The 26,530-nt window shown below is 36.2% G+C and overlaps 1 protein-coding gene across 3 annotated transcripts in view; it reads right to left on the bottom strand.

Moving 5' to 3' along the window:
* The window catches only part of LRBA (LPS responsive beige-like anchor protein), a 723,035-nt gene that overhangs the window by 466,956 nt on the left and 229,549 nt on the right, over positions 1–26,530 (bottom strand). For all 3 annotated transcript variants that reach the window (XM_024764049.1, XM_024764050.1, XM_024764051.1), the window contains one exon: positions 18,045–18,109. In XM_024764049.1, coding sequence (XP_024619817.1) covers positions 18,045–18,109 — 65 coding nt within the window. The remainder of the gene's footprint in view (positions 1–18,044; positions 18,110–26,530) is intronic.

Here is a 26,530-nt window from a genome sequence, read left to right as displayed (position 1 = left end):
GAGCATTTCAAAACAATACTTCAAGGTAGTAGAGAGGCTAGAATGGAAGCAGATGGGCTGTTGGCAAGGTGGCATTTTTAGACAAAACAAGTTCTTAGGACTATGAAATATTTATTCTCAATGTATATAAAGTGGGAGAGAAGACAGTCTTATATAAAACAACTAGGGAAACCACTCTGCTTACTCCCCACTTGGAATCCACTTTAGGATTTCTCTGTTACAAAATATCTACCATCTTCTATTTTCCTGTAACTGCCTTTGTTGCCACTGCTAGTTGCACTTGCATATCATTTTCATAGGAACACACCATTTTAGATTCCACCTTGACCATTTTATTTAAAACTGCAATATCCACACCCGGGAAAGCAGCGGACAAGGAAAGAAGCTTACGCACTACGGCCGGAATCGGGGGACCACGGAGGGCCGGAGGGCCAGAGCAGCACCAGGTAACCCCCTTTACATCTGAATTCAGTGATCTACACCACTGGTACTGCAGGGTTAAAACAAAGCCATGTGGCTGACAAAGTCACGGTGCTCTGGCTGGGTGTCACGTCTGAGCCTGAGGTGGGAGAGCTGAGTTCAGGACACTGGACCACCAGAGACCTCGCAGCCCCATGTAATATCAAATGGCGAAGGCTCTCCCAGAGATCTCTGTCTCAGCACTATGACCCAGCTCCACTCAACAACCAGTAAGCTCCAGTGCTGGACATGCCAAGCCAAACAACTGCCAAGACAGTAACACAACCCCATCCATTAGCAGAGACGCTGCCTAAAATCATACTAAGTTCACAGACACCCCAAAACACACCACTGGACGTGGTCCTGACCACCAAAAAGACAAGATACAGCATCATCCACCAGAACACAGGCACCAGTCCCCTCTACCAAGAAGCCTACACAACCCACTGAACCAACCTTACCCACTAGGGGCAGACACCAAAAACAACAGGAACTACAAACCTGCAGTCTGTGAAAAGGAGACCCCAAAAACACTAAGTTAAGCAAAATGAGAAGACAGAGAAACACATAGCAGATGAAAGAACAAGGTAAAAACCCAACAGACCAAGCAAATGAAGAGGAAATGGGCAGTCTACCTGAAAAAGAATTCAAAGCAATGATAGTAAAGATGATCCAAAACCTTGGAAATATGATGGAGACAATACAAGAAACATTTAAAAAGGACCTAGAAGAACTAAAGAGGAAACAAGCAATGATGAACAACACAATAAATGAAATTTAAAATTCTCTAGAAGGAATCAATAGCAGAAAAATTGAGGCAGAAGAAGGGATAAGTGACCTGGAAGATAAAATACTGGCAATAACTACTGCAGAGGAGAATAAAGAAAAAAGAATGAAAAGAATTGAGGACAGTTTTAGAGACCTCTGGGACAACATTAAACGCACCAACATTCGAATTATAGGGGTCCCAGAAGAAGAAGAGAAAAAGAGAGGGACTGAGAAAATATGTGAAGAGATTATAGCTGAAAACTACCCTAATATGAGAAAGGAAATAGTCAATCAAGTCCAGGAAGTGCAGAATGTCCCATACAGAATAAATCCAAGGAGAAACACATCATGGCACATATTAATCAAACTATCAAAAATTAAATACAAAGAAAAATTATTAACCTGCTGTATAAAAAAATAAAGGAAAATTCAAAAAAAAGAAAAAATATGAAAAGCAGCAAGGGAAAAGCAACAAGTAACATACAAGGAAATCCCCATAAGGTTAAGAGCTGATCTTTCAGCAAAAACTTTGCAAGGCAGAAGGGTGTGGCAGGACATATTTAAAGTGATGAGAGGGAAAAACCTACAACCAAGTTTACTCGACCCAGCAAGGATCTCATAGAGATTTGACAGAGAAGTTAAAACCTTTACAGACAAGCAAAAGCTAAGAGAATTCCGCACCAGCAAACCAGCTTTACAACAAATGCTAAACGAACTTCTCTAGGCAGGAAACACAAGAGAAGGAAAAGACCTACAATAACAAACCCAAATCAAGTAAGAAAATGGTAATAGGAACATACATATTGATAATTACCTTACATGTAAATGGCTTAAATGCTCCAACAAAAAGACATAGACTGGCTGAATGAATACAAAAACAAGACCCGTATATATGCTGTCTACAAGAGACCCACTTCAGACCTAGGGACACATAAAGACGGAAAGTAAGGGGGTGGAAAAAGATATTCCATGCAAATGCAAATCAAAAGAAAGCTGGAGTAGCAATTCTCATATCAGACAAAATAGACTTTAAAATAAAGACTATCACAAGAGACAAAGAAGGACACTACATAATGATCAAGGGATCAATCCAGGAAGAAGATATAACAATTGTAAATATTTTGCACCCAATATAGGAGCACCTCAATACATAAGGCAAATACTAACAGCTATAAAAAGGGAAATTGACAGTAACACAATCATAGGAGGGGACTTTAACACCCCACTTTCACCAATGGACAGATCATCCAAAATGAAAATAAATAAGGAAACAGAAGCTTTAAATGACACATTAAACAAGATGGACTTAATTGATATTTATAAGACATTCTATCCAAAAGCAATAGAATACACTTTCTTCTCAAGTGCTCTTGGAACATTCTCCAGGATAGACCATATCTTGGGTCACAAATCAAGCCTTGGTAAATTTAAGAAAATTGATATCGTATCAAGTATATTTTCCAACCACAACGCTATGAGACTAGATAGCAATTATATGAAACCATCTGTAAAAAATACAAATACATGGAGGGTAACAATACACTACAAAACAACCAAGAGATCACTAAAGAAATCAGAGTAAGTCAAAAAATACCTAGAAATAATGACAATGATAACACGACAACCCAAAACCTATGGGATGCAGCAAAAGCACTTCTAAGATGGAAGTTTATAGCAATACAAGCTACTTCAAGAAACAAGAAACATCTCAAATAAACAACCTCACCTTGCACCTGAAGCAATTAGAGAAAGAAGAACAAAAAAATCCGAAGATAGCAGTAGGAAAGAAATCAGAAATATCAGATCAGAAATAAATGACAAAGAAATGAAGGAAATGACAGCAAAGATCAATAAAACTAAAAGCCAGTTCTTTCAGAACAGAAAAAAAATTGACAAACCATCAGCCATCACTGCAGCACTATTTACAATCGCCAGGACATGGAAGCAACCTAAGTGTCCATTGACAAATGAATGGATAAAGAAGATGTGGCACATATATACAATGGGATATTACTGAGCCATAAAAAGAAACGATATTGAGTTATTTGTAGTGAGGTGGATGGACCTAGAGTCTGTCACACAGAGTGAAGTAAGTCAGAAGGAGAAAAACAAACTCCGTATGCTAACACATGTATATGGAATCGAAAAAAAAATGGATCTGAAAAACCTAGGGGCAAGACAGGAATAAAGACGCAGACATAGAGAATGGAACTGAGGACACGGGGAGGGTTACACGTAAGCTGGGATGAAGTAAGAGAGTGGCATGGACATATATACACTACCAAAGGTAAAATAAATAGCTAGTGGAAAGCAGCCACATAGCACAGGAATGGCAGCTCGGTATTTTGTGACCACCTAGAGGGGTGGGATAGGGAGGGTAGGAGGGAGAAGCAAGAGAGAGGAGATATGGGGATATACATATATGTATAGCTAATTCACTTTGTTATAAAGCAGAAACTAACAAACCACTGTAAAGCAATTATACTCCAATAAAGATATTGAAAAAACAAAAGAAAACCATCAGCAAGACTTATCAAGAAACACAGGGAGAAGACTCAAATCAATAGAATTAAAAATGAAAAAGGAGAGGGCTTCCCTGGTGGTGCAGTGGTTGAGAGTCCGCCTGCCGATGCAGGGGACACGGGTTCGTGCCCCAGTCCACGAAGATCCCACATGCCGCAGAGCGGCTGCGCCCATGAGCCATGGCCACCGAGCCTGCGCATCCGGAGCCTGTGCTCCGCAACGGGAGAGGCCACAACAGTGAGAGGCCCGCGTACCGCTAAAAAAAAAAAAAAATGGAAAAGGAGAAATAGCAACAGACACAGCAGAAATACAAAGGATCATGAGAGATTACCACAAGCAACTACATGCCAATAAAATGGACTATCTGGAAGAAATGGACAAACTCTTAGAAAAGCACAACCTTCTGAGAGTGAACCAGGGAGAAATAGAAAATATAAACAGACCAATCACAAGCACTGAAATTGAAACTGTGATTAAAAATCTTCCAACAAACAAAAGCCCAGGACCAGATGGATTCACAGGCGAACTCTATCAAACATTTAGAGAAGAGCTAACACCTGTGCTTCTCAACTCTTCCAAAACACAGCAGAGGAAGGAACACTCCCAAACTCATTCTATGAGGCTACCATGACCCTGATACCAAAACCAGACAAGGATGTCAGAAAAAAAGAAAACTACAGGCCAATATCACTGACAAACTTAGATGCAAAAATCCTCAACAACATACTAGCAAACAAAATCCAACAGAACATTAAAAGGATCATACACCATGATCAAGTGGGGTTTATCCCAGGAATTCAAGGATTCCTCAATATATGAAAATCAATCAATGTGATAAACCATATAAACAAACAGAAGGAGAAAAACCATATGATCACCTCAATAGATGCAGAAAAAACTTTTGACAAAATTCAATGCCCATTTATGATTAAAAATAACCCACATAGAGGGAACTTACCTCAACATAATAAAGGCCATATATGACAAACACACAGCCAATATCGTCTCAATGGTGAAAAACTGAAACCATTTCCACTAAGATCAGGAACAAGACAAGACACCCTCACCACTATTCTCCAACATAGTTTTGGAAGTTTTAGCCATAGCAATCAGAGAAGAAAAAGACATTAAAAGAATCCATGTCAGAAAAGAAGTAAAACTGCTACTGTGTGCAGTTAGCATGATACTATACACAGAGAATCCTAATTTAGAACACTCCCTAACACCATAGCCAAAAATAAACTCAAAATGGATTAAAGACCTAAATGTAAGGCCAGACACTATAAAACTCTTCGAGGTGAACATAGGAAGAACACTAAGACATAGATCACAGTAAGATCCTTTATGACCCACCTCCTAGAGAAATGGAAATAAAAACAAAAATAAACAAATGGGACCGAATGAAACTTAAAAGTTTTGCACAGCAAAGGAAGCCATCAACAAGATGAAAAGACAACCCTCAGTATGGGAGAAAATATTTGCAAATGAAGCAACTGACACAGGAATAATCTTCAAAATTTACAAGCATCTCATGCAACTCAATACCACAAAAACAAACAACCCAATCCAAAAATGGGCAGAAGACGTAAAGAGACATTTCTCCAAAGAAGATATACAGATTACCAACAAACACATGAAAAGATGCTCATACAAATACCAAATGCTAACACATATATATGGAATATAAAAAAAAAAAAAAAAAGGTTCTGAAAAACCTAGGTGCAGGACAGGAATAGAGATACAGACGTAGAGAAGGGACTTGAAGACACGGGGAGAGGCAAGGGTAAGCTGGGACGAAGTGAGAGAGCAGCATGGACATACATACACTACCAAATGTAAAGCAGATAGATAGTGGGAAGGAGCCGTGTAGCACAGGGAGATCAGCTCGGTGCTTTGTGACCACCTAGAGGGGTGGGAGGGAGACACAAGAGGGAGGTGATATGGGGATATAGGTATACATATAGCTGATTCACTTTGTTATAAAGCAGAAACTAACACACTATTGTAAAGCAATTATACTCCAATAAAGATGTTAAAAAAAAAAACAACAAAGGAAAACAAAAGAAAAATCCTAACATGTGGAAGAAGATCTGCAAGAATATATAATAACCAACTATAGTATAGGGAAAACAGAAGACTTTTCACTTCCTAAGTTAAATATTGTTTAAAAAACTTAATAGGAAACTTTTATGACCAAAATTTTAAATAAAACTAAAATTTGAAAACTAAAAGAAAAAAAAATTGCAACATCCCTTGCCCCACACTGTACCTATTCTCTTTAATTTGAATGTTTTAACCTTCTCATTGCACTTATCACTTTCTGACCTAATATGAAGTTTTTAATTTCTTTATCGTCTACCTATGCCAATTAAAATACACTATAAGAGAGTGGGAATGTCTACTGTATCCACTGCTGAACCCCCATAACAGCATATAGCAGGCATTCCTAAATATTTTCTAAATGAATGAAGTGAACTGACTCTGTCTTCATCTTATTTTCATTTAATTCTTCTCAAAGTTTAGCTGTCTTTCCTGTTTCTCCCACCCCTCATTTGCCTCTCTTTTTCTATACTCATTTTCATTTAATATAGTAAATGATTCCATTTATATATAAACCCTTGTAGTTTTTAATGATGCATAAGGTTATGAAACTTCTATACAAACACAAGCATATTCTACAGGCATTCTGAATCCACACCACACTTTCTGAAAGTTATATACTTATCCTTGCTGAGAATGGTCAACTGCAATGCCAAACACATAAAGCCCTTAAACCTAGTGCAATTTAGCATTTTTAGGGAGAGAAAAACATAATTTAAATGCACCACCATTATTTTACATTGATCACAACAAAACAAGCCTAAAAAGTAACCACAGAAAACTGAGATCAAGCTGGAAAATTAAAAGTGAAAAATAATTTGACCATATGACTGTTTTAAACCTAAACACATGAAGAAATGAAATAAGAAAAATGTGTGTATCCTAATTAAGGGGAGAAAATTCTAGTCCTCTTTAATAAGCCATTAAACTTTCAGAAATAATAAACAGTAATTTAAATAACCTAATCTTCAAGAGGGAAGAACAGCACATACCTCTTTCTAAACACTCCACACAAATTTCTACACCAATTCAATCTAGAGTAAATGGAGATGAAAGCCTCCTCTCAACAAATCTTTGAAACAATCACCTCTTACTCTACCCCAAAAATAAGACCATATCCAAACAACTGTTCATAATATTTAATTGGAATCTTACTACACACATAATTTAAAAATTTAACTGGAAAGCATATGACTCTTTAAGAAACACTCCCGAGTTTCCAAGAGATTACTTTGATTTAGAGTATATCTTTGGTTGGCTCAGATAGTAATGTATCTTAGCTACACTGTTTACGTAAGTGCAACAAATACCTTGGTCTTTTACCAAACTATAACCCAAATAATAGCCAAGTGGGTCAGAATAAAATGAAATGTGTTTTTGCCCTCTCTCCCTCCCTCCTTTCTCCCTCTTTGCCTTCTCTTCCATTCAGTCTTCTACTAACTTGTTCAAAAGGTATTTATTAGGAATCTATGACTCTTGGAGTGAAAGAAAATGCTGGAGCTACTAAATAAATGTTCAGAAAGCACAACTGCAATCTAAGAAGTTGAATTCTGAAGAGACAGACAAGTGTATTAGTACTAGAAACATTATGTCTTTTATGAGGCTATTTACATATTTGTATACAAGTCTGAATTATTGCTGTAATAAGCAGACACTGACCACTCCCAGGGGATAATTAAGCAATGTGTCCAACAGTATATGGGATAATCTACCCTTTCTGTGCTTTTCCAGTCTGGCAAAAAGGAAAGAGTCCTAGGAAGAAATTTAAGAGTAAAATCCTAGGAGGCTATAGAAGTTCTCAAAATGTATTTTTAATAAACAAAACCCAATACTTTAAATATAGGTCATTTTATAATCACTTATCTATTTAAAGTATTATAATCCAAAATGAGAATTTATATCTTAAAAATTTTAACAGATATTATTCCTTTAAACTAGGTTCCACAGTCTACTACTTTCCTGATTTTTACCGTCAAAAATTTTAAAGCTTTGATTGGCCAATGGAATCATGTCTCTTTTCAACTTTATAAATGAGGAGACAAATTAAAAATTTGCTTAACAAAGACAGGATCCCTTGACATTTTAAGCTCTAAAAATTTTACTTATAGGGAATCTGAACTGATTTTTCAGAATCTCAGAGTATAAAAACAAAAACAGGACCACCTAAATATATAAAATGTGCAAGATGATCAATATTTATCCATTACATTGTTCCTTCTAACACAAGTCAAACAAGTGAAGTTATAAGACTTAGCAATGCTCACAGAGCAGCTACTTGATCAAAACTGCCGAGAACAACATCATGGGCTTAAAATACTCGAAAAAATATTTGTTGGATGGATGGCAGGCAGGCTGGCAGAAAGAAAGAAGGCTACCTAGCAGCTGGATCAATTTCTGCTGGCAAAATTAACACCCAAATTGAGATACTGAAATTTTTAGAAGAGAGATCAATAAAACCATTAAGGGATAATAGGAATAACAAGAAAAGCAAAATATGAAATCTAAACCCCTTTATCCAAATGAGAAAAGACTTTTAAGGTTCACTGATAAAGACTTTAATTTAAATATATAAGCAACAGTTCTACTGGAATCAGTTTAATTAAATTCATTTTTCAATTAAATATACCTTAAGGTGAAAGAAAAAGCAACTAACATAAAATGAAATTGAGTACACAAATAAATCAACTGAAGCCCTATATACATAATAATGTTACCTACCACGTCTGAATTTAGAACAGATTTTCCTATTCCCTATTAATGTGGTGCCACAGCATCACAGAACATTCTAAAAGAATGCTTTAATATTCTTTAAAGAATTTAAAACTGTTTAAAGAAACCTGTGTCTTTCAGAACAAATAACACTTTTAGATCAATTATTTGCATATCTGAAAAGTCAATTGATGATGATGATTCAATATATCACAAAATATCCATAAACAAAAATTATGATCCAGAAATAACAATGTTACTACTCACAAAATGTGGAAATTTAATTTTTTTAAACTTATATCTCTTATTAATGTTTATATATTTTACTTTCCCTTGGTAAAAATTGCCAAAGAAACATAACTTGATTATGTCAGTGATTACTGGTTATTTTATTTCTATAAAAAATCTGTTTAAAATGGAATGTTGTTTACAAGAAAAATACAAATAATTCATCTCAAAAGTATCAAAACAATGTATTTACAGAGGAAGTATCTAATCAATTAAACAGGTAAGTTAAGAGAAACATTTCTACCAGACAACAATTACTTATGTCTGACCTAAGTTAATTGATTTGCTAATGATACCCATCAAATCTGATAAACCCTATGCTGTAGTCTCTCTCAGTCTGTAAAGGTCTACATGTTATTTACACTAATAAAACATTAATCAAGGACCAAATTTATGGCAGCTACTCTATAAATGGGGTCAAGTCAGGTCAGACATACATAAAAAGAAAAAAAACGGTTGGTCTCTGCAGTGAAAAGAAAACCCTTATTACTTATTCTTCCTGCCCCTGGGATTAAGTCCAGTAGTTGAACACTGCTACACAAATACATCCATTGCTATATAAACTCATTTAACCTTACTGTATTAAATATTTATAAAAGGAAAGTCCAACCTACTGATTTCAGAAAAATAAATCTCTAAATTGTCCCTTTAAAATATATTCTACTCTCTAAAGAAAGAGAGAATAAAAATTTCAAATATTACCTCCACTATTTCACTAAAGAATGTTAGTTCTCTTTATACCACAGTTTCTTTGTAACATCTGCTTAAAAGACAAAGGCTGAAGTACTTTCTATAGGCTAAGCACTAAGGTAAAGAAGACAGTTCCTAATGACAGGAGGCAAACAAATCCAAACAGAGTAAGATAAACATAGATAAGAAATCAGGAAAAAGTTATTACAAAACCTACAATTACATGTGATATAAAAACAAATAAGTTATTCAAATAATTCTTTCTCCAATAAGAAATAATAAGAATCAGCTGTTCTGGATAAAATATTTAAGAACATAAAATTTATTTCTTCATGAGACAAAGTTTTAATGTAAAATATTTATTATATGTATATGTATTTTCTTTTCTCTTGGTAATAATCTTCAAAGAAATATCACTTGACTATTGTCAAGATTATCTGTATAAAGCAAACTTCTGTTTAAGAAAGTATGTTATTTACATGAAAAATATAAATAATTTAAATAAAAACTATAAAAACAATATACTTAAGCTGAAAGTATCTTATCAATTAAACACAAATATTTACTGGTTTTGCAAGGCACTTCTCTAGGAGCCAGGGATATAACAATAAGCGAGAGACAGAGGGACTGCCCTCACTAAACATATACTGTACAGGAGGAGACAGACAATAAAGACAAAACATGGGAAAAGAATAAAAGATATGGGGAAAAATTTTTAAGAAATTTTAAGAAAAATTTTAAGAAATGAGGTAAAAATAACCTGGGCAACAGGTTTCAGGGAAGACTTCTCTGACAAAGTGACATCTGAACTGGGACTTAAATCATAATGAATCAGACGTGTAAAGATCTGGGGGTAGATCTTCCAGCTATGGTGAAATAAAGAGTCCAACAAATCCTTTCCCAGAAAAACAAGTATAGAACTGAAGAATAAAAATCATTTCAGTGTTCTGAAAACTGACCAAAAGCAAACAACAAAATCCATAATAATTTTATTCACAAAAATGTGCTAAACACTAAGTAAGAACAAACGAAGTCTGTGGCAATCTTTTCTGGCAATTCCCCGCCCAGACACCACAGGTGTGGTAGTTCCATCGGTCTCTGGCTACTTATGGAAACCAGCAACTTCACTGCCAGAGATGGATGACTTGATTTGAAAGAGAGGACAGAAAATGAAGAAAATGCATGCCAAGCCGAAAACTGGAAAGACCTATAGCTCTCCTAGAGTGAGATTACATTTGAAGTTAGGGAGAGCAGGAGACCAGAGAACAAACCAGAAATCAGAGAGGGAGATCCTGGAAATAAACTAGCTTAATAAGAAATTCACACATGGCTATCTGGGTCCCTGAGCAGATACAGGGCAGACTCGAAAAAGATCAACAAGAAGTAAAAGCTAGAGGATGAAAACTACTTCAAATTTAAATGTGTCCATCAAAACCAAATGCAGATCTACCAGCCATACACGGTCAAAGGTTTCAGAAAGACTTCTGATCAATCATTCACTGACCTCAAAGCTATGGAAAAAAAGGGGTGACCCCTTAAAAGCCAGACCAAAAAAAAAAAAAAAATATGAAGAAGAATTCTAAAACAGCTTAGCAACAATATTAAGAACACCTTACCACAAGAGAGACAAATTCTGCAAATTAAGCCCAAGCAAGTAACTTCTAAAACTCAACAAATAAAACCAAATCCAACAACTATAAAAAGAACTATATACCACGACCAAGCAGGAATTAACCCAGGTATGCAGAGTCGGTTCAACATTCCAAAGTCAATTAATGTACTCCATCATACATAAACAAGCTAAAAAGAAAAATCACATGATATATCAACAGATACCAAAAAAGCACTTGATAAAATCCAACGCCCATTCATGATAAAATCTCTCAGTAAACTAAGAATAGAAGGAAACTTCCTCAACTTGACAAAGAATATCTACGGAAAAATCCAAAAGCTAACACCATACTTAATGGTGAGAAACTAGAAACTTTCCCATTAAGATCAGTATAAGACAAGGATACCCCTTTTCAACATCGTACCAGAAATCCTAGCTAAAGCAAGAAGACAAGAAAAGGAAATAAAAGGTATACAGATTGGTAAGCAACACCTAAGAATATCTCTGCTCAGAGATGACATGACTATCTATGTAGAAGATCCAAAACAGCTAAACCTTTATCTCACACCATACAAAAATATTAACTCAAAATGAATCACAGACCTAAATGTAGAGGCTAAAACTACAAAATTTCTAGGGATGAAAAAATATTTCTAGAAAAAAAAAAAGAAAAAAAGAAAAGATCTCAGTCAGCTTGGAATCTCATGTTTGTAGACTGTATCACTTACCATCCCTCATCAGTGGGATGATGAAAAAAAAAGAAAAGAAAAAAAAAAAAGAAAGAAAACCCTAGTACTTGTTTTGACCTAAGATTTCTTGAATTTGCCAACAAGTCATAATCCATAGAAGAAAAAAATAGGTAAATTGTACTTTATCAAAATTAAAAACTTGCTCTTCAATGAAAATGAAAGAACAAGTCACAGACTGAGAGAAAATGTTTGCAAATCATGTATATGAGAAAATATTTATATCCAGAAATACTGATATATAAATTACTGTTTAAAAGTCAGAACTCATACAGTGAATGAAATTTTTAAATGGGCAAAAGATGTACACAGACATTTTCCCAAAGAAGGCACCTGAAAAAACACTCAACAGGATTAGCCATTAGGGAAATGCAAACAAAAACCAGAGTAAGATACCTACTAGGCTAACTAGGAAAATAGCTTGGCAGTTTCTTAAAAAATTAAACACAGACTTCCCATTCCACCAAGCAATTGTACTCCTATGTATCTACCCAAGAGAAATGAAAACATATGTCCACACAAAGCCTTGTACACAAACACACGTAGAAGCATTGTTTATAACAGCCAAAAATGGAAAGCAATCCAAACATTCACTGACTGCTGAAGGGATAAACAAAATGTAGTATACCTGTACAATGGAATACTATTAATCAGTAAAAAGGAACAAAATACTGATACATGCCACAGTATGGGTAAAAGCACCAGGAATTATTACAACAGTGTTGGAGAAAGTGACAGTGATCCAAAAACTAAAAGCAATGAGAAATAAATGGAAATTATTTGGGGGTATGTAGAGACACCACTGATGAGGGATGGTAAGCGATACAGTCTACAAACATGAGATTCCAAGCTGACTGAGATCCTGGTCTGAGAGTTCCCTGAACTCCTCTCCTTCTCCGAGCTTGTCTTCCACCCTACCTCAGCCATTTATTGCACAGTCATATGCCAGACCTCATCATTTCCAATAACTGAATGGCCTTGGTTCTACTTGCCCCACTCTCTAAACTATTACCTCTCATGTTTATAGCTCACTCATTCTATTAGTATCACAACAAACAGTCCTTAGAGCTCCAATCCATCCATCCTATCGTTTTCTTTACAGTCACTCTCCTCTTTACTTAGCTTAATAATCATAATCCTGTAGTCAATGATTACAATCACTCTCTAGCACAGAGACTCCCTTGGCCTTCTCTCCCCCATATTCACTTGGCAAAACCTAAACCCACCGAAACCCAACTCTAACTCGACTTCCATATTTACCTCCCAGACTCTGCAACTACATAAAATGCCTTCCCAGGTTACTGTAAAAGACCCATCCATGCTCTACTTTAAAGCCAAACCCCCATTTGCATACAAATTCACCCACTCTCAAATCAACTTAAAAACATCACTCCAGAAATTCTCACCTATCTCTTCTACATTAATTTCCCCACTCCTTACCATGAAACTGTTCTCTTGTTCTCATTTTTTAAAAACCCTACTTCCCTTGACTCTATTCCCCCCACTCCATTTTATTTTTGCTCCTCTTTGTAGCAAAATTCCTCTAAAGAACTGTTTATACACATTCTATAATTCCTCTGCTCTTATTCTCTTCTTCTTTTCTAAATTCACTACAAATAGGCTTTTTTCCACACCACTCTCCCAAAACTACTCCTGACCAAGTCAGAAACAACTTCTGAGCCCGTGGTCAAATCTCAGTCATCACCCTACCACCTTAATGATTTCATCTAATCTCAAGGCATTAAATATCATCTATATTCTTATAACACTCAAGTTTAGAGCTCTAGTCTGGAGAAATAATTAACAACTGCCTCTACCTGGATGTCTACTAGAGATATAAAAATCAGTATTTCCAAAACTGAATTCCTGATCTTCCCCAACAACAGTTTTATCCACAGCCTTTTCCATCTGGTTGATAGCAACACCATCTTTTCAGCTGCAGAGGCCAAAATTCTTAAGAGTAATACTTGACTCCTAGCTTTGTCTCACAATCCACATCCAATCCATTAGTAAATCCTATCAACTCTACCTTCAAAATATATTCATAATCCTACTACTTCTTACCTCCTCTACTGCTGCTGTCCTAGTCCGCGACACCATCATGTTTAACTAGAGTTACTACAGTAGTGCCCTAGTTGATCTCTTTGCTTCTATCCTTAAATTCTTACATAAATCAGCCTTTTAAACATAAGGCAGATTGTCTCCCTCCTCTACTCAAAATCCTGCAATGATTGTTATCTCCTGCAGAATGAATTGCAAAGGAACTACACGAATCTTGCCCTATGCCTCTGACCTCATTTCTTACTTCTCTCCACTATGATCACTTATTCTTGCTATACTAGCCTCATTCCTCAAATATGCCAGGGAAGCTTTCATCTGTTTACTGGCTGTTCCCTAGGACTGGAATCCTTTTCCCCTACATGTCCCTATGTTTAACTCCTTCACATCATTCAAGTGCTTGCTTACGTGTCAATTGCTCAGTGATCTGTAATATAACGGCTCTATTTAAGCTACTCTATAAAGGTATCAAACCTTTATATTTCCTTTAAAAATCACCATTTCCCTCAACCTGCTTCACATTATCTTTTTCCAAACAACTTACCACCTTTCATATATAATCCACTACTTATTGTGTTTATTGTTCATAGTCTGCCAATGACTGTTCAAATGTAAGATCTACAAAAAAAAGAATTCTTATCTGTTTTGTTTATTGTTGTATCCCCAGAACCAAGGACAAGTCATGGTACACAGTCAGTGCATAATAAATATTGGCTGAATGAACAGATGAGGAAACGGATGCTCACAGAAGTAAAAGTACTTCCCATATATCAAAGCTGAAACTTGAACCCAAGGCTAACTTCAGAACTAAAACTATTAATCACAAGAGTATGTTGCCTAATCTACTAACTGTAACACTAACTTCCATAATGGAGGGCATTTAGACTTAGTAGAACCTAAACAAAATAGACTTTTTTTTCAGCTTATAAATTCATTTGTTTACTTTATTCTATTTTATTTTTAACATTTTTATTGGAGTATAATTGCTTTACAGTGGTGTGCTAGTTTCTGCTTTATAACAAAGTGAATCAGTTATACATATACATATATCCCCATATCTCTTCCCTCTTACGTCTCCCTCCCTCTCCCCCTCCCTATCCCACCCTTCTCCCTGGTCACAAAGCACCGAGCTGATCTCCCTGTGCTATGCGACTGCTTCCCACTAGCTATCTATTTTACATTTGGTAGTGTATATATGTCAATATATACACTACCACTCTCTCACTTTGTCCTAGCTTACCCTTCCCCCTCCCCGTGTCCTCAAGTCCATTCTCTAGTAAGTCTGCATCTTTATTCCCGTCTTGCCCCTAAGTCCTTCATGACCATTTTTTTTTTTAGATTCCACATATATGTGTTAGCATACGGTATTTGTTTTTCTCTTTCTGACTTACTTCACTCTGTATGACAGACTCTAGGTCCATCCACCTCACTACAAATAACTCAATTTCGTTTCCTTTTATGGCTGAGTAATATTCCATTGTATATACGTGCCACATCTTCTTTATCCATTCATCTGTTGATGGACACTTAGGTTGCTTCCATGTCCTGGCTATTGTAAATAGAGCTGCAATGAACATTTTGGTACATGACTCTTTTTGAATTATGGTTTTCTCAGGGTATATGCCCAGTAGTGGGATTGCTGGGTCACATAGTAGTTCTATTTTTAGTTTTTTAAGGAACCTCCATACTGTTCCCCATAGTGGCTGTATCAATTTACATTCCCACCAACAGTGTATGAGGGTTCCCTTTTCTCCACACCCTCTCCAGCATTTACTGTTTGTAGATTTTTTGATGATGGCCATTCTGACTGGTGTGAGGTGATACCTCATTGTAGTTTTGATGTGCATTTCTCTAATGATTAATGATGTTGAGCATTCTTTCATGTGTTTGATGGCAATCTGTACATCTTCTGTGGAGAAATGTCTATTTAGGTCTTCTGCCCATTTTTGGACTGGGTTGTTTTTTTGATATCGAGCTGCATGAGCTGCTTGTAAATTTTGGAGATTAATTCTTTGTCAGTTGCTTCATTTGCAAAATAGACTTTTATAACCACTTCTCTTAAAAAAAAGAACTAGTGTTAATCAGTGTTTTGCATTAAGTAGAACAAATACATATTCGACCAACAGCACTCACTAACTCTTTTTCTACATATAAACTTTAAAAGCATCTAATACCTCAGTGTTGAAATTCAGCCAAAGAGTTATTTATTTTTTTGATGAATAAGCACTTTGAAATTTTTGCTAAAAGACTAAATTATTAGTCATTCACTCATTGAGAAATATTTATTGATTTCCCAACACTTTCCAGACTCCAGACTACAATTTAGCTCTGTTTCTCATATAGATCACTGCAATAGCCTTGTTATTGTTCTTCATTTCAATTAGGTCTCCTCTGCTTCAACCCATCCTAAACATCACTGCTAGTTATCCTCCCAAAACCCAAGTATCACAATGATAATACTTTCTTAAGACCTTTCAAGGCTTCCTATTGCCTTTAGATGAAAATCCAAATACACCACATTAGACCTTTTATGGTCCAGATAACCAATTCTGTTCCAACAATTCACACACATACACATGCACACACACTCACACACGTACATACACACCTTCCCACATCACAGTATCTTCAGATATTCTATTCCCTCTATTTAGAATGCTTTTCACACATATGTCCTCCAATTTATCCATAATCCCCAATTTTCCAAAGTCTACATTACTAACCTTACTCAGCCTTGAAAATACATCTCAGGAATCATGTTTCCCTGGGGAGGTTCTACCTAATTCTTCTGAACTAAATTGTGTAGTCGTTCTCTTTTTTCACATTCCTACCTTAATAACCTATATGTAAATACTTCTAGCACAGAATTTACTATATGGCATTAGTTGCAGGTTTATTTATTTGTATTCAACACTAGTCTGTGAGCACCTATAATTATTTACTGAGTGAAATAATTTTAGTAGCATTTACTATAAAGTAAAGTTAACAGAACCCTCTTCTACAACATTAATGAGACAGAGGCTAAATTCCTAGTTACTGGTTCAAATTATTCCTATAGTGATGGTGTCAGTCCCTCAACTCTAGACAGAACAGTATAAAAAACATTCTTAAACAATAATTTTGTTCAGTATTCTATTTCCAATGACAGCCAATCACACCTTTTAATCTATACCCTGGGTCTTCAGTCCAAGTAATCCAAAATCAACTGCCACCGGCTTCCCTGGTAGCGCAGTGGTTAAGAATCCGCCTGCCAATGCAGGAGACACGGGTTCGAGCCCTGGGCCAGGAAGATCCCACATGCACGCGGAGCAAAGCCCATATGCCCCAACTACTGAGCCTGTCCTCTAGAGCCCGGGAGCCACAACTACTGAAGCCTGCGCGCCTAGACCCCGTGCTCCGCAACAAGAGCCACTGCAATGAGAAGCCTGCACACTGCAACGAAGAGTAGCCCCGCTCACCACAACTAGAGAAAGCCTGCGGGCCGCAACAAAAACCCAACACATCCAAAATAAATAAATAAATAAATTTATTTTTTAAAAAAAGAAAAAATCAACTGACACGAAACAGACCCAAAGTAGTCCACTCATCATTTCCTCAATTTATTCTTACTCTTTAATTCTCTCACTTCCTTAAATCTATTTTTTCCTTGTATCTTTCTTTTTATCTCTGTACTTCACTTTTCTTTCCTACTACTGACTATTCTTTCCTTGAATTCTTCTTCTCTTATGCCCAGGCCATGACATAGGAGAGATAACATAGACCATATTAGTCTATTTATTGGCTCTACAAATATAATAGAATTTTCTAGGAAGCCCAAATAAGTATCAGTTTTCCTTATATCTGCTAACAGAACCATCAGTATACTTTTGCCAAAGGTTTACTTACTGAAAAACAAAGAACTGACTTGATCATTAAGCACATAATGATGAAGAGAACAAAATGATTAAATATTGAAATATTTGTAATAATTAATATCTAAGCTCACTATATCACTGACTGCAAAAACAATATAGTACCAAAAATACCAGTTCCGATGGCAAAAATACAATAACATTTTAAAGTAAAATATACATGGATATAAAATAGATTACCTTCCTTCGTTGACAAGTTCAATAAAAGCAAGGCCTGCATTCTTCTGAATAGAATTCTGCCACTCCTAAAAAACAGCAGAAAATAGCTGAACAAATTTCACTCAGTAGGTTATTTCTTTAAAACAATAATTATGAAAAACATCACCCATATCAATTTCATACTTAATTGAAATTGATTTAATGAAAATTAATTAAGTTCCAAAAGATCTTAATGGAAAAGTTTTGTTAAACATGCTGCCTACCCATTGCAGCCCCATGAACACATAAATAGTTGACATTAAAAAGTAAACTAAACAAGTTAGCAACAATTTGATTCTAGATAAACTAAATGAGCCTATCTATATTTATCTTGCCCTTTTAGTTCTGTACCATTATATCCTACTAATTTAACTGAAACAGTTTGAAAGGAAAGCAGCAAAGAAGACCAAGGACAGAGGTTTTGTTTTTGTTTCTTTAAGAGATGCATCACCCCAAATGAGGGGAAGACGGAATTAAGTACCTCCCTAAACTTAATAATAGCACACATTCCACAAAAATTGATTAATGATTAAGAAAGAGACGAGAGATCAGTGAATTTGGCTAGACTACTTGTAAGCTGAAAAACTATAATTTAGTAGCATATGAATTAGCAAAAGATGGTATAAAATTATTAATATATTCTTTATGAATAAGTTATCCATTAAAAAGCCCCCTGGTGTTCCGGTGGTTAAGAATCCATCTTCCGATGCAGGGGATGTGGGTTCAATCCCTGGCTGGGGAACTAAGGTCCCACATGCCGCAGGGCAAGTAAGCCTGCGCCCCACAATTAGAGAGCCTGTGTGCGGCAACTACAGACCCCACATGCTCTGGAGCCTGTGCACCACAGCGACAGACAAGCCCGCGCAACACGACTAGAGAGAAGCCCACGTGCTGCAACAAAGAGCCTGCGTGCCCCAACGAAGAGCCTGGGTGCTGCATCGAAAGATCCCCGATGCCCCAACTAAGACCTGACTCAGCCAAAAGTAAAAAGTAAATAAATATTTTCTTAGAAAAGCCTCAGAAGAAAATTAACCATTAATATATACAGAAATGAATTTTTTAAGCCTCATCTCAAAACAGATATAAAATACGCATTAATCCAATAAAGCTGGGCCCACACGAATTGAAATGTAGCTAGATTTGAGAAATGCCAATGCATGCATATGTGTATTTTTTAAAGAACTAGACATATATACATAATCTTTATGTTCCTTAAAACTGAAGAGCCCTTATATTCCACCTACATAATATCCTTTAACTAATCTTTTTTTGTCCTTTTATAATGGTCAAAACAAAAGACAGTGCTGGGGACCTTACCACTGTTATCATAAGCAGTATTCATATATTCTGAATCTAACACCTTGAAGAGTTTTTAATTCCATGTAATTTCACCCCTGAAGACTGTTCTGTGTCATGCCAAATTCTGATTTAGTTTTAAGCCTCATCCTTTCACAGCTACTTTCTCCTTTTTATCCCCAGTATTTATTACTTTCATGTTTTGAAAAACCCAAGATGGCCCTCAGGACTGAAATGGCTTTAGCCATAATTTTTGTTATAGAGTTCTATTTCATGAATAGTGTCAGCAAGAATATACTAACAGAACATATACAGTAGAATGAAAAGTAGATATAAAGTCAGTCAGAAAATTTGAGGGTAGTAATTGGCTAGGACTAGGTGAGAAGATAAAGCAATATGTTGCTGAGGAACAAGAAGTCATGGGATCTATGTTCTCAAACTGACTATGACACTAACAGGATATGTCCATAAACAGATAACTATACATCTCTAGGCCCTCGATATCCCCTTTAAAAAATTCTTAAAGATGTGTGATTTTATGATTCAACAACTTTCAAACATTTAGAAATTAGTGGCTCATAAGTCCAAAATACATAGTCTCAAAATTCACAATTGCCAGCATATTGAAACAACAAAATAGAGATCTTATATTTCTTTCACTAAGGTAAACCAAGTCAAGGAGAAATGGAAATACCCATCTAATTTAAAATCCTTTTCTTCCCAGCAAAATGAAGTAAACAGACAGACAATACAAAGGAAAGCAATCAAACTCCATGAAGTAAACCTCTGAGAGAAGAGGATGTGTCATACCCTCCACTCTTCTCAGAAATAGGAGGAAGAAAAGAGAAAAAAGCAGAAACCGCAGGTAAGTCTTTTGATCCTGGTCCAGAAGGTTCCACACCTCACTTCCGAGGCAGAGCACAGGGAGATGCCAAGACTCAAAGAGTTGCCCTAAACCTAGTAATGGACAGGAAGAGTAGATAGAGACAGATTTAATGGTAGATGGACCTAAAACAGCCTCACAGTAACGCATGCCCTTGGAGGAGTCAGAAAATTATCACAGAAAGATGTACACATAGTTGAGGCTTTGAGGGGATAAGGAAAACACAGTTGTAACCTCTGTTGATAGACAGCAGGGAATCAGAAAGGATGGTAACAGAGGGATGCCCTAGTCAAGGAACAGAAGCAAAATCTCACTCCTCAGCTCTTATGCCCAACAGAGCACTCTCAGCAAGCCACCTGGAAATCTGATACAGCACCAGAGTATGAGGGGGCAAGACCCTAAACTGAGTTTTCCTTTAGATCACTTACTTGAGGGAAAAATCTCAAAAGGGAAATTAAATTTAGTAAAAAGAAAATAAAGTTACTTTTCTCGCTAGAAAAAAAGAAATTAGGAAGAAAGGCAAGAGGTTACCCCATATATAATTCTTCAGATCACACATGTTATTTTCAAAAGTATCTACTAGTATTATTTTTCTCAAATCCATTTTCTGTGATTTAAATCGGCAACAGGTGGGGATTTTTATGTCATACAAAACTCAAACCCCACATGAAAAAATCAGTAACAGTAGAGACACTCAAATTTTAAGTATACAGGTAAACATCACTTTGATTTTATTTTCATTTACGTATACAAACTGACTTTTACTGATAATGTAAATTTAAATTTCACAAAGATTTTAAACAGCATGATTTAGGTCAGATAGAAAACTAGTTAAAGTTACTATAACTATAAAAACATTACCATCTAAAAATTTTATGACTTCAACTTAAGTTGGTATGTCACAATTTTTTTCTTTTAAATTAAAAACAAATTAGACATGAAAATACACATAGAACTGGAAGAGTCCAATTTTTCTTACAAAAGCTCAGAAACATATTTATGACTGCTAATACATCTGGATTCTTGCTTTCTCAAACATCATCTATAAACTCATATTATTTAACTTGTAGTAACAGCTATCTAATAAACACCCGGAATAAAACTTTTCCACCAGTTAAAAAAATTAGACAAAATGAGAAATGAAGTGAAAATACAAATCTTACCTATGCTTTGGGTAGTTCTAAAAATCTCACAATTCTTAAAGATATCAGAGTTTTAATTTGCCTATAATCCATTCCTAATTATAAACTATTTAACATTTAATAAAATATCACATACCAGGTACATAAAGATATACTGATAGGAATTAATAACCCAGGTAAAAAGAAGCTGAAACCCATGAGAATAGGAAATTAATTTGTTTTAATAAACCCAGCTGTTAGTCAAAGCCAACAAGTTTTCTCCATACTAAAACACTGACTACAATCCTTAAGGAAGCCACCTAAACTACAAAGAAGATTCATGCTATCCTAAAGCATTTTCTGCACTTCTGAGACAATTACTAAAGAAGGTGTTAGTCTAAACAATTTCACAAACCACAGCTCAAGATAACCTTTAGTGAGTTTTAACAGTTGAAAGAAAAGCTTAATGGTTATCATCTCTCATGATCATTTCAATATTTCATCATAGTATTTACAAATATACCGCAATGCAAAATGCACCATACATTTAAAGGTTTTGGTTATTCTTTTCCCAGAGGTACTGATGAAAAACATGTTAAAAGCCTCAAATCCAACCACTAATGCAGCTAAGTAATTTTAAAACACACTTCAGCACTTTGGAGAGGAAGGACTCAAAACACAACTGAGTCAATAATTTCATACCTGTTCTAAGCTGTATTTAATTGACTATCACTTCCTAAGGCCATAACTGTTGATTAGTCAATTTTTACTAAAATATACTCTTAGCTTACTAATGCTCTTAAGTCATACAACAACAACAGAGATAGTATATATTAGTGAAATCTAGTAAATAAACAGAGTTACACCAATTTTCAAACATGTGCTTTTGGTGGTAAAAGTCCACCAAACTTGGGTTGGGGGAAAAAAATGACTTCATCAACTAAATTAATTCTATGCCTCCCCACCATCAACAAACAAATATAGAGAAAAAGGGCACCAATAAATGTGCTATATATTAATTTATAATATTTTGATACAACTTTAACTTCCCTAAAGTGAACTTGACAGTTTTCTATAAATCTGATAATCTCCTACAACATATTTTAGTGTCTTGAGTACAGCACATGAATTTATCTGAATTTTAAAAGTAATTTCCAAATATTACCATGCTCTAAAGCAAATAAAATCAAGCTACAGATTGACAAGATAGACTACATATACTCCATGCTGCCACCTTTTTTCTTTTTCAGTCAAGCCATCGATACTGACATTAAATGTATATCAATTTTTTTTTTTATTCTAGTCGGCTAGAAAATCACTAAACTATGTTCTACTCTTAAAATAAAAAAGGTATAGGGCTTCCCTGGTGGCGCAGTGGTTGAGAGTCTGTCTGCCAATGCTGGGGACATGGGTTTGTGCCCCGATCCAGGAAGATCCCACATGCCGCAGAGCGGCTAGGCCCGTGAGCCATGGCCGCTGAGCCTGCACGTCCGGAGCCTGTGCTCCACAACAGGAGAGGCCACAACAGTGAGAGGCCCGTGTACCGCAAAAAAAAAAAAAAAAAAAAAAAAAAAAGGTATAAAATGAGTGACTTTGGTTAAACAGCAAAAAACAAGAACAAAAATAATAAAGAGAGGACTAGAGTAATGAGAGAGGGTTAAAAAATTTCTCTACAACCTGAAGGGAAATAACTTGAAGAAGCAGACAAATGCTTGTTACAAACCCCTTAGAAAGGCCAAGAATTGAAGGCACTGATTACATATATGGATGGCTGAGGGACAGGGATGAAAAGAGTTTAAATGAATAAAAGCTGGTATAAAAAACCCAGAATCTGAGCTCCTCTCCTCATAACGATGGCCATCCCAACCATGGTAAGAGACTGGATATTTACTTTCCAGAGGAGTAAACCTCTGAACACTTTAAAAAGCCTTATTGTAAAAAACAAAATAACTTGAAAGTATGCTTACTGAACCATGAGACATCAAGCAATATTAGAGAAGTGTCCTCTGAGAAAAATGAGAAGCCATGATAACATTTAAAATAAAGCTCATTCATCACCAGCAGACAGCACATACATAGGCACATAGACTTTTGTGCAATACACTTAAACATGAGCACAAAGGGTCACTAGTCATTAGAGGAAAGACTCATATGAATGACAGACACCAAAGAAACAAGCAGGAAAAAAAATAATTATTAAAAATGGACAGGGGGCTTCCCTGGTAGCGCAGTGGTTGAGAGTCCGCCTGCCGATGCAGGGGACCCGGGTTCGTGCCCCGGTCTGAGAAGATCCCACATGCCGCAGAGCAGCTGGGCCCGTGAGCCATGGCTGCTGAGCCTGCACATCCGGAGCCTGTGCGTCCAGAGCCTGTGCTCCACAATGGGAGAGGCCGCAACAGTGAGAGGCCCGCGTACCGCAAAAAAAAAAAAAAAAAAAAAAAAAAGGACAAAATATTAACAAATTAAAATATTAAAAAATATTGTTAATGGGGTAGGGAGAGGAAGACTAAAGAAAAGTATAATTAATACCATCAGAAAGGTAAAAACTTTCATGTAAAAATTCAGGGCAGGGTTACTTTTTTATTCACTGGTACCTCTTTGCCTCTGTATTAGAGTTCTCCAAGCCAAGAGTCTGTGGCCCTCAGCAGTGCCCATGATCACAGGCCTTGGGAGCTCCTTTAATCTCTAAGAAGAACTGGAGCAGGAGTTGTAACATGGACCGTCTTATTGGAGCCCAGAACACCTGGGGAGCCAGATAACCCTCTCTTTGCACAACAGATGAAATTTGTCGTATGAAAAACAGAGTCCTCCAGAGAAACAGAACCAACAAGACAGAGATATGTATTTTATTTATTTTAAGAAAGTGGCTCACATAATTATGGAGGCTGACAAGTCTCTGCAGGGCGAGTTAGCAAGCAGAAGAAACAGGAGAGCCGATGGTGTAATTCTACTCCAAGCCAAAAAGCATAAAAATCTAGAAAATGAATGGTGTAGTTCCAGACTGAAGGGCACTAGGCTCAAAACCCAAAAGGAGCCAATATGTTAGTTTGAGGACAAAGGCAGGAAAAAGTGACATCTCAGTTCCAAGGCAGTCAAGCAAGTAGAATTCTCTCTACTCAGGGAATGCTCAGCCTTTTTGTGCTAGTCAGGCCTTCAACTGATTGGATGAGGCCCATCCACATCAGGAAGGACAACCTGCTTTACAAAGCCTACCGATTTCAATGTTCATCTCATTCAGAAACTCTCAGAATAATGTCTGACCAAATATCTGGATACCCCATGACATAGTCAATTTGACATAAAATTAACGATCCAGCTCTCCCCGCCCATCTCCCCTGAAAACCTCAGAAAAATAGAAAATGCTATTAGAAATTAAGAGTATAATAACAAATAAAAATTTTGAAAGAACTACTGGAAGATGTTGAAAAAGGCTCTTAGAAGAGTAAAATAAAAGATAAAATGAAGGAAAAACAGGTGAGAATGGATATGAAAATTAGATAATTAATCCAGACAGTTCAACATCTAACTAAGAGTTCTGGAAACAGAAATGAGAATACAGAGAAAGGAATTCCCATAGATATAATTCAAGAAAACTTCTCTGAACATAAGTACATACTTTTTCAGACTGAAAAAGTTTACATTAAATATCAAAGACAATGGATTTTAAAAGATCCACCCACATCAAGGTACAATCCAGTAACAACAAACACTTTTTAAAATAATAAAAATACTAAAAGCTCTCACAGAGAAAAAAATGATTGGAAAGATTACAATTTTCAGCCTATAATACTAATATCCCAACAAGCCACCAGTCACATATAAAGATTAAAAAAAAAAAGACATTTTCATACAAGCAAGGTCTAAAAAATTCTGTCATGCATTCTCTTTTAAGAAATTACAAAGGACATGCCTCATCAAAATTAATACAGAGACCCCACTATAATCCTCCATCCCAGTTCTGCTTTAATTTTTCCATGGCATACTTACTGCCGATTAGATTTCTTTTTTGCTTTTCTCTGTTTTATTCTCTCCTATTTCCTGTGCTAGGACAGTGACCAGCACATACAGAATAAGTGATCAATAAATGCTGAATCAGTGTATCTTTCATAAAAGAAGGCCACTATAGGACACAGGAAATAGACACTATAGCATATGAGGGAGAAGAGGAAACATCTAGGTTGATGATAAAAGAAGCCTCCAGATGACACCTTTCTACGCAACTAAGGAATAACCAATCCAGGCAAGAACAAGAAAACAGAGAACTCTGGGTACTGTATCTCCAAGGAAAAGAATTGAACCAATAGATACCAAGTATGTTCATTACACTGGTAGAAGTTATATGATTTCAGCGGAAAATTCAGAAATAAATTTGTGGTGGGTACACAGAAATTTAAATTAACAAAAAAAGTAGGAAGTTACTAATTCCAGGAGAATCAATGAAAGAAAGAGAGACAAACAAGTGGGAGGCAGGGAGGGAGGGAGGGAGGGAGAGAAGAAGGAAGGAGGGAAGGAAGGAAGGAAGGAAGGAAGAAAGGAAGGAGGGAGGAAGGAGGGGGAAGGTAGTTGGGTAAGCATGGTACATTTTGTGGGTCTGCACAGATATTTACATTGTCACGAAAATGTAAATGCTAGGTATGGTTTTAACTAAACACTATGATATAACTGTCCTGGAAACAAGAGAGTACATAAAATGAACAGGGACAGCAATATAAGTACTCAATAGTCATCTTCCATAGAAGACATTAGATAATATCTATAACAGAAAAATCCAGAAATAGCTATCATTTAGAAATATGAAAGTAACTAGCAGAGTCAAAAGCTAGGAGATCTGAATGTGGCTCCTTCAAGAAAGTAAGAATCAAGGGAGAGAAGAAGAATTGTAGCAGGGAATTGCTGTTGTCAGTTTAAGTTTTATACTATTATTAGATCTGTGAAATAATATATGTTTTCCCTGATAAAAAATAAAATTCAGGGCTTCCCTGGTGGCACAGTGGTTGAGAGTCCGCCTGCCGATGCAGGGGTCACGGGTTTGTGCCCCCGTCCAGAAAGATCCCACAGGCCGCAGAGCGGCTGGTCCCGTGAGCCATGGCCGCTAAGCCTGTGCGTCCACAGCCTGTGCTCTGCAACGGGAGAGGCCACAACAGTGAGAGGCCGCGTACCGCAAAAAA

Source organism: Neophocaena asiaeorientalis, unplaced genomic scaffold (assembly GCF_003031525.2).
Source record: "Neophocaena asiaeorientalis asiaeorientalis breed wild unplaced genomic scaffold, Neophocaena_asiaeorientalis_V1.1 scaffold594, whole genome shotgun sequence".
Lineage (NCBI taxonomy): Eukaryota > Metazoa > Chordata > Mammalia > Artiodactyla > Phocoenidae > Neophocaena > Neophocaena asiaeorientalis.
The sequence above is the reverse complement of the archived record's forward strand: the minus strand, read 5'-3'. Positions and strand labels throughout refer to the sequence as shown.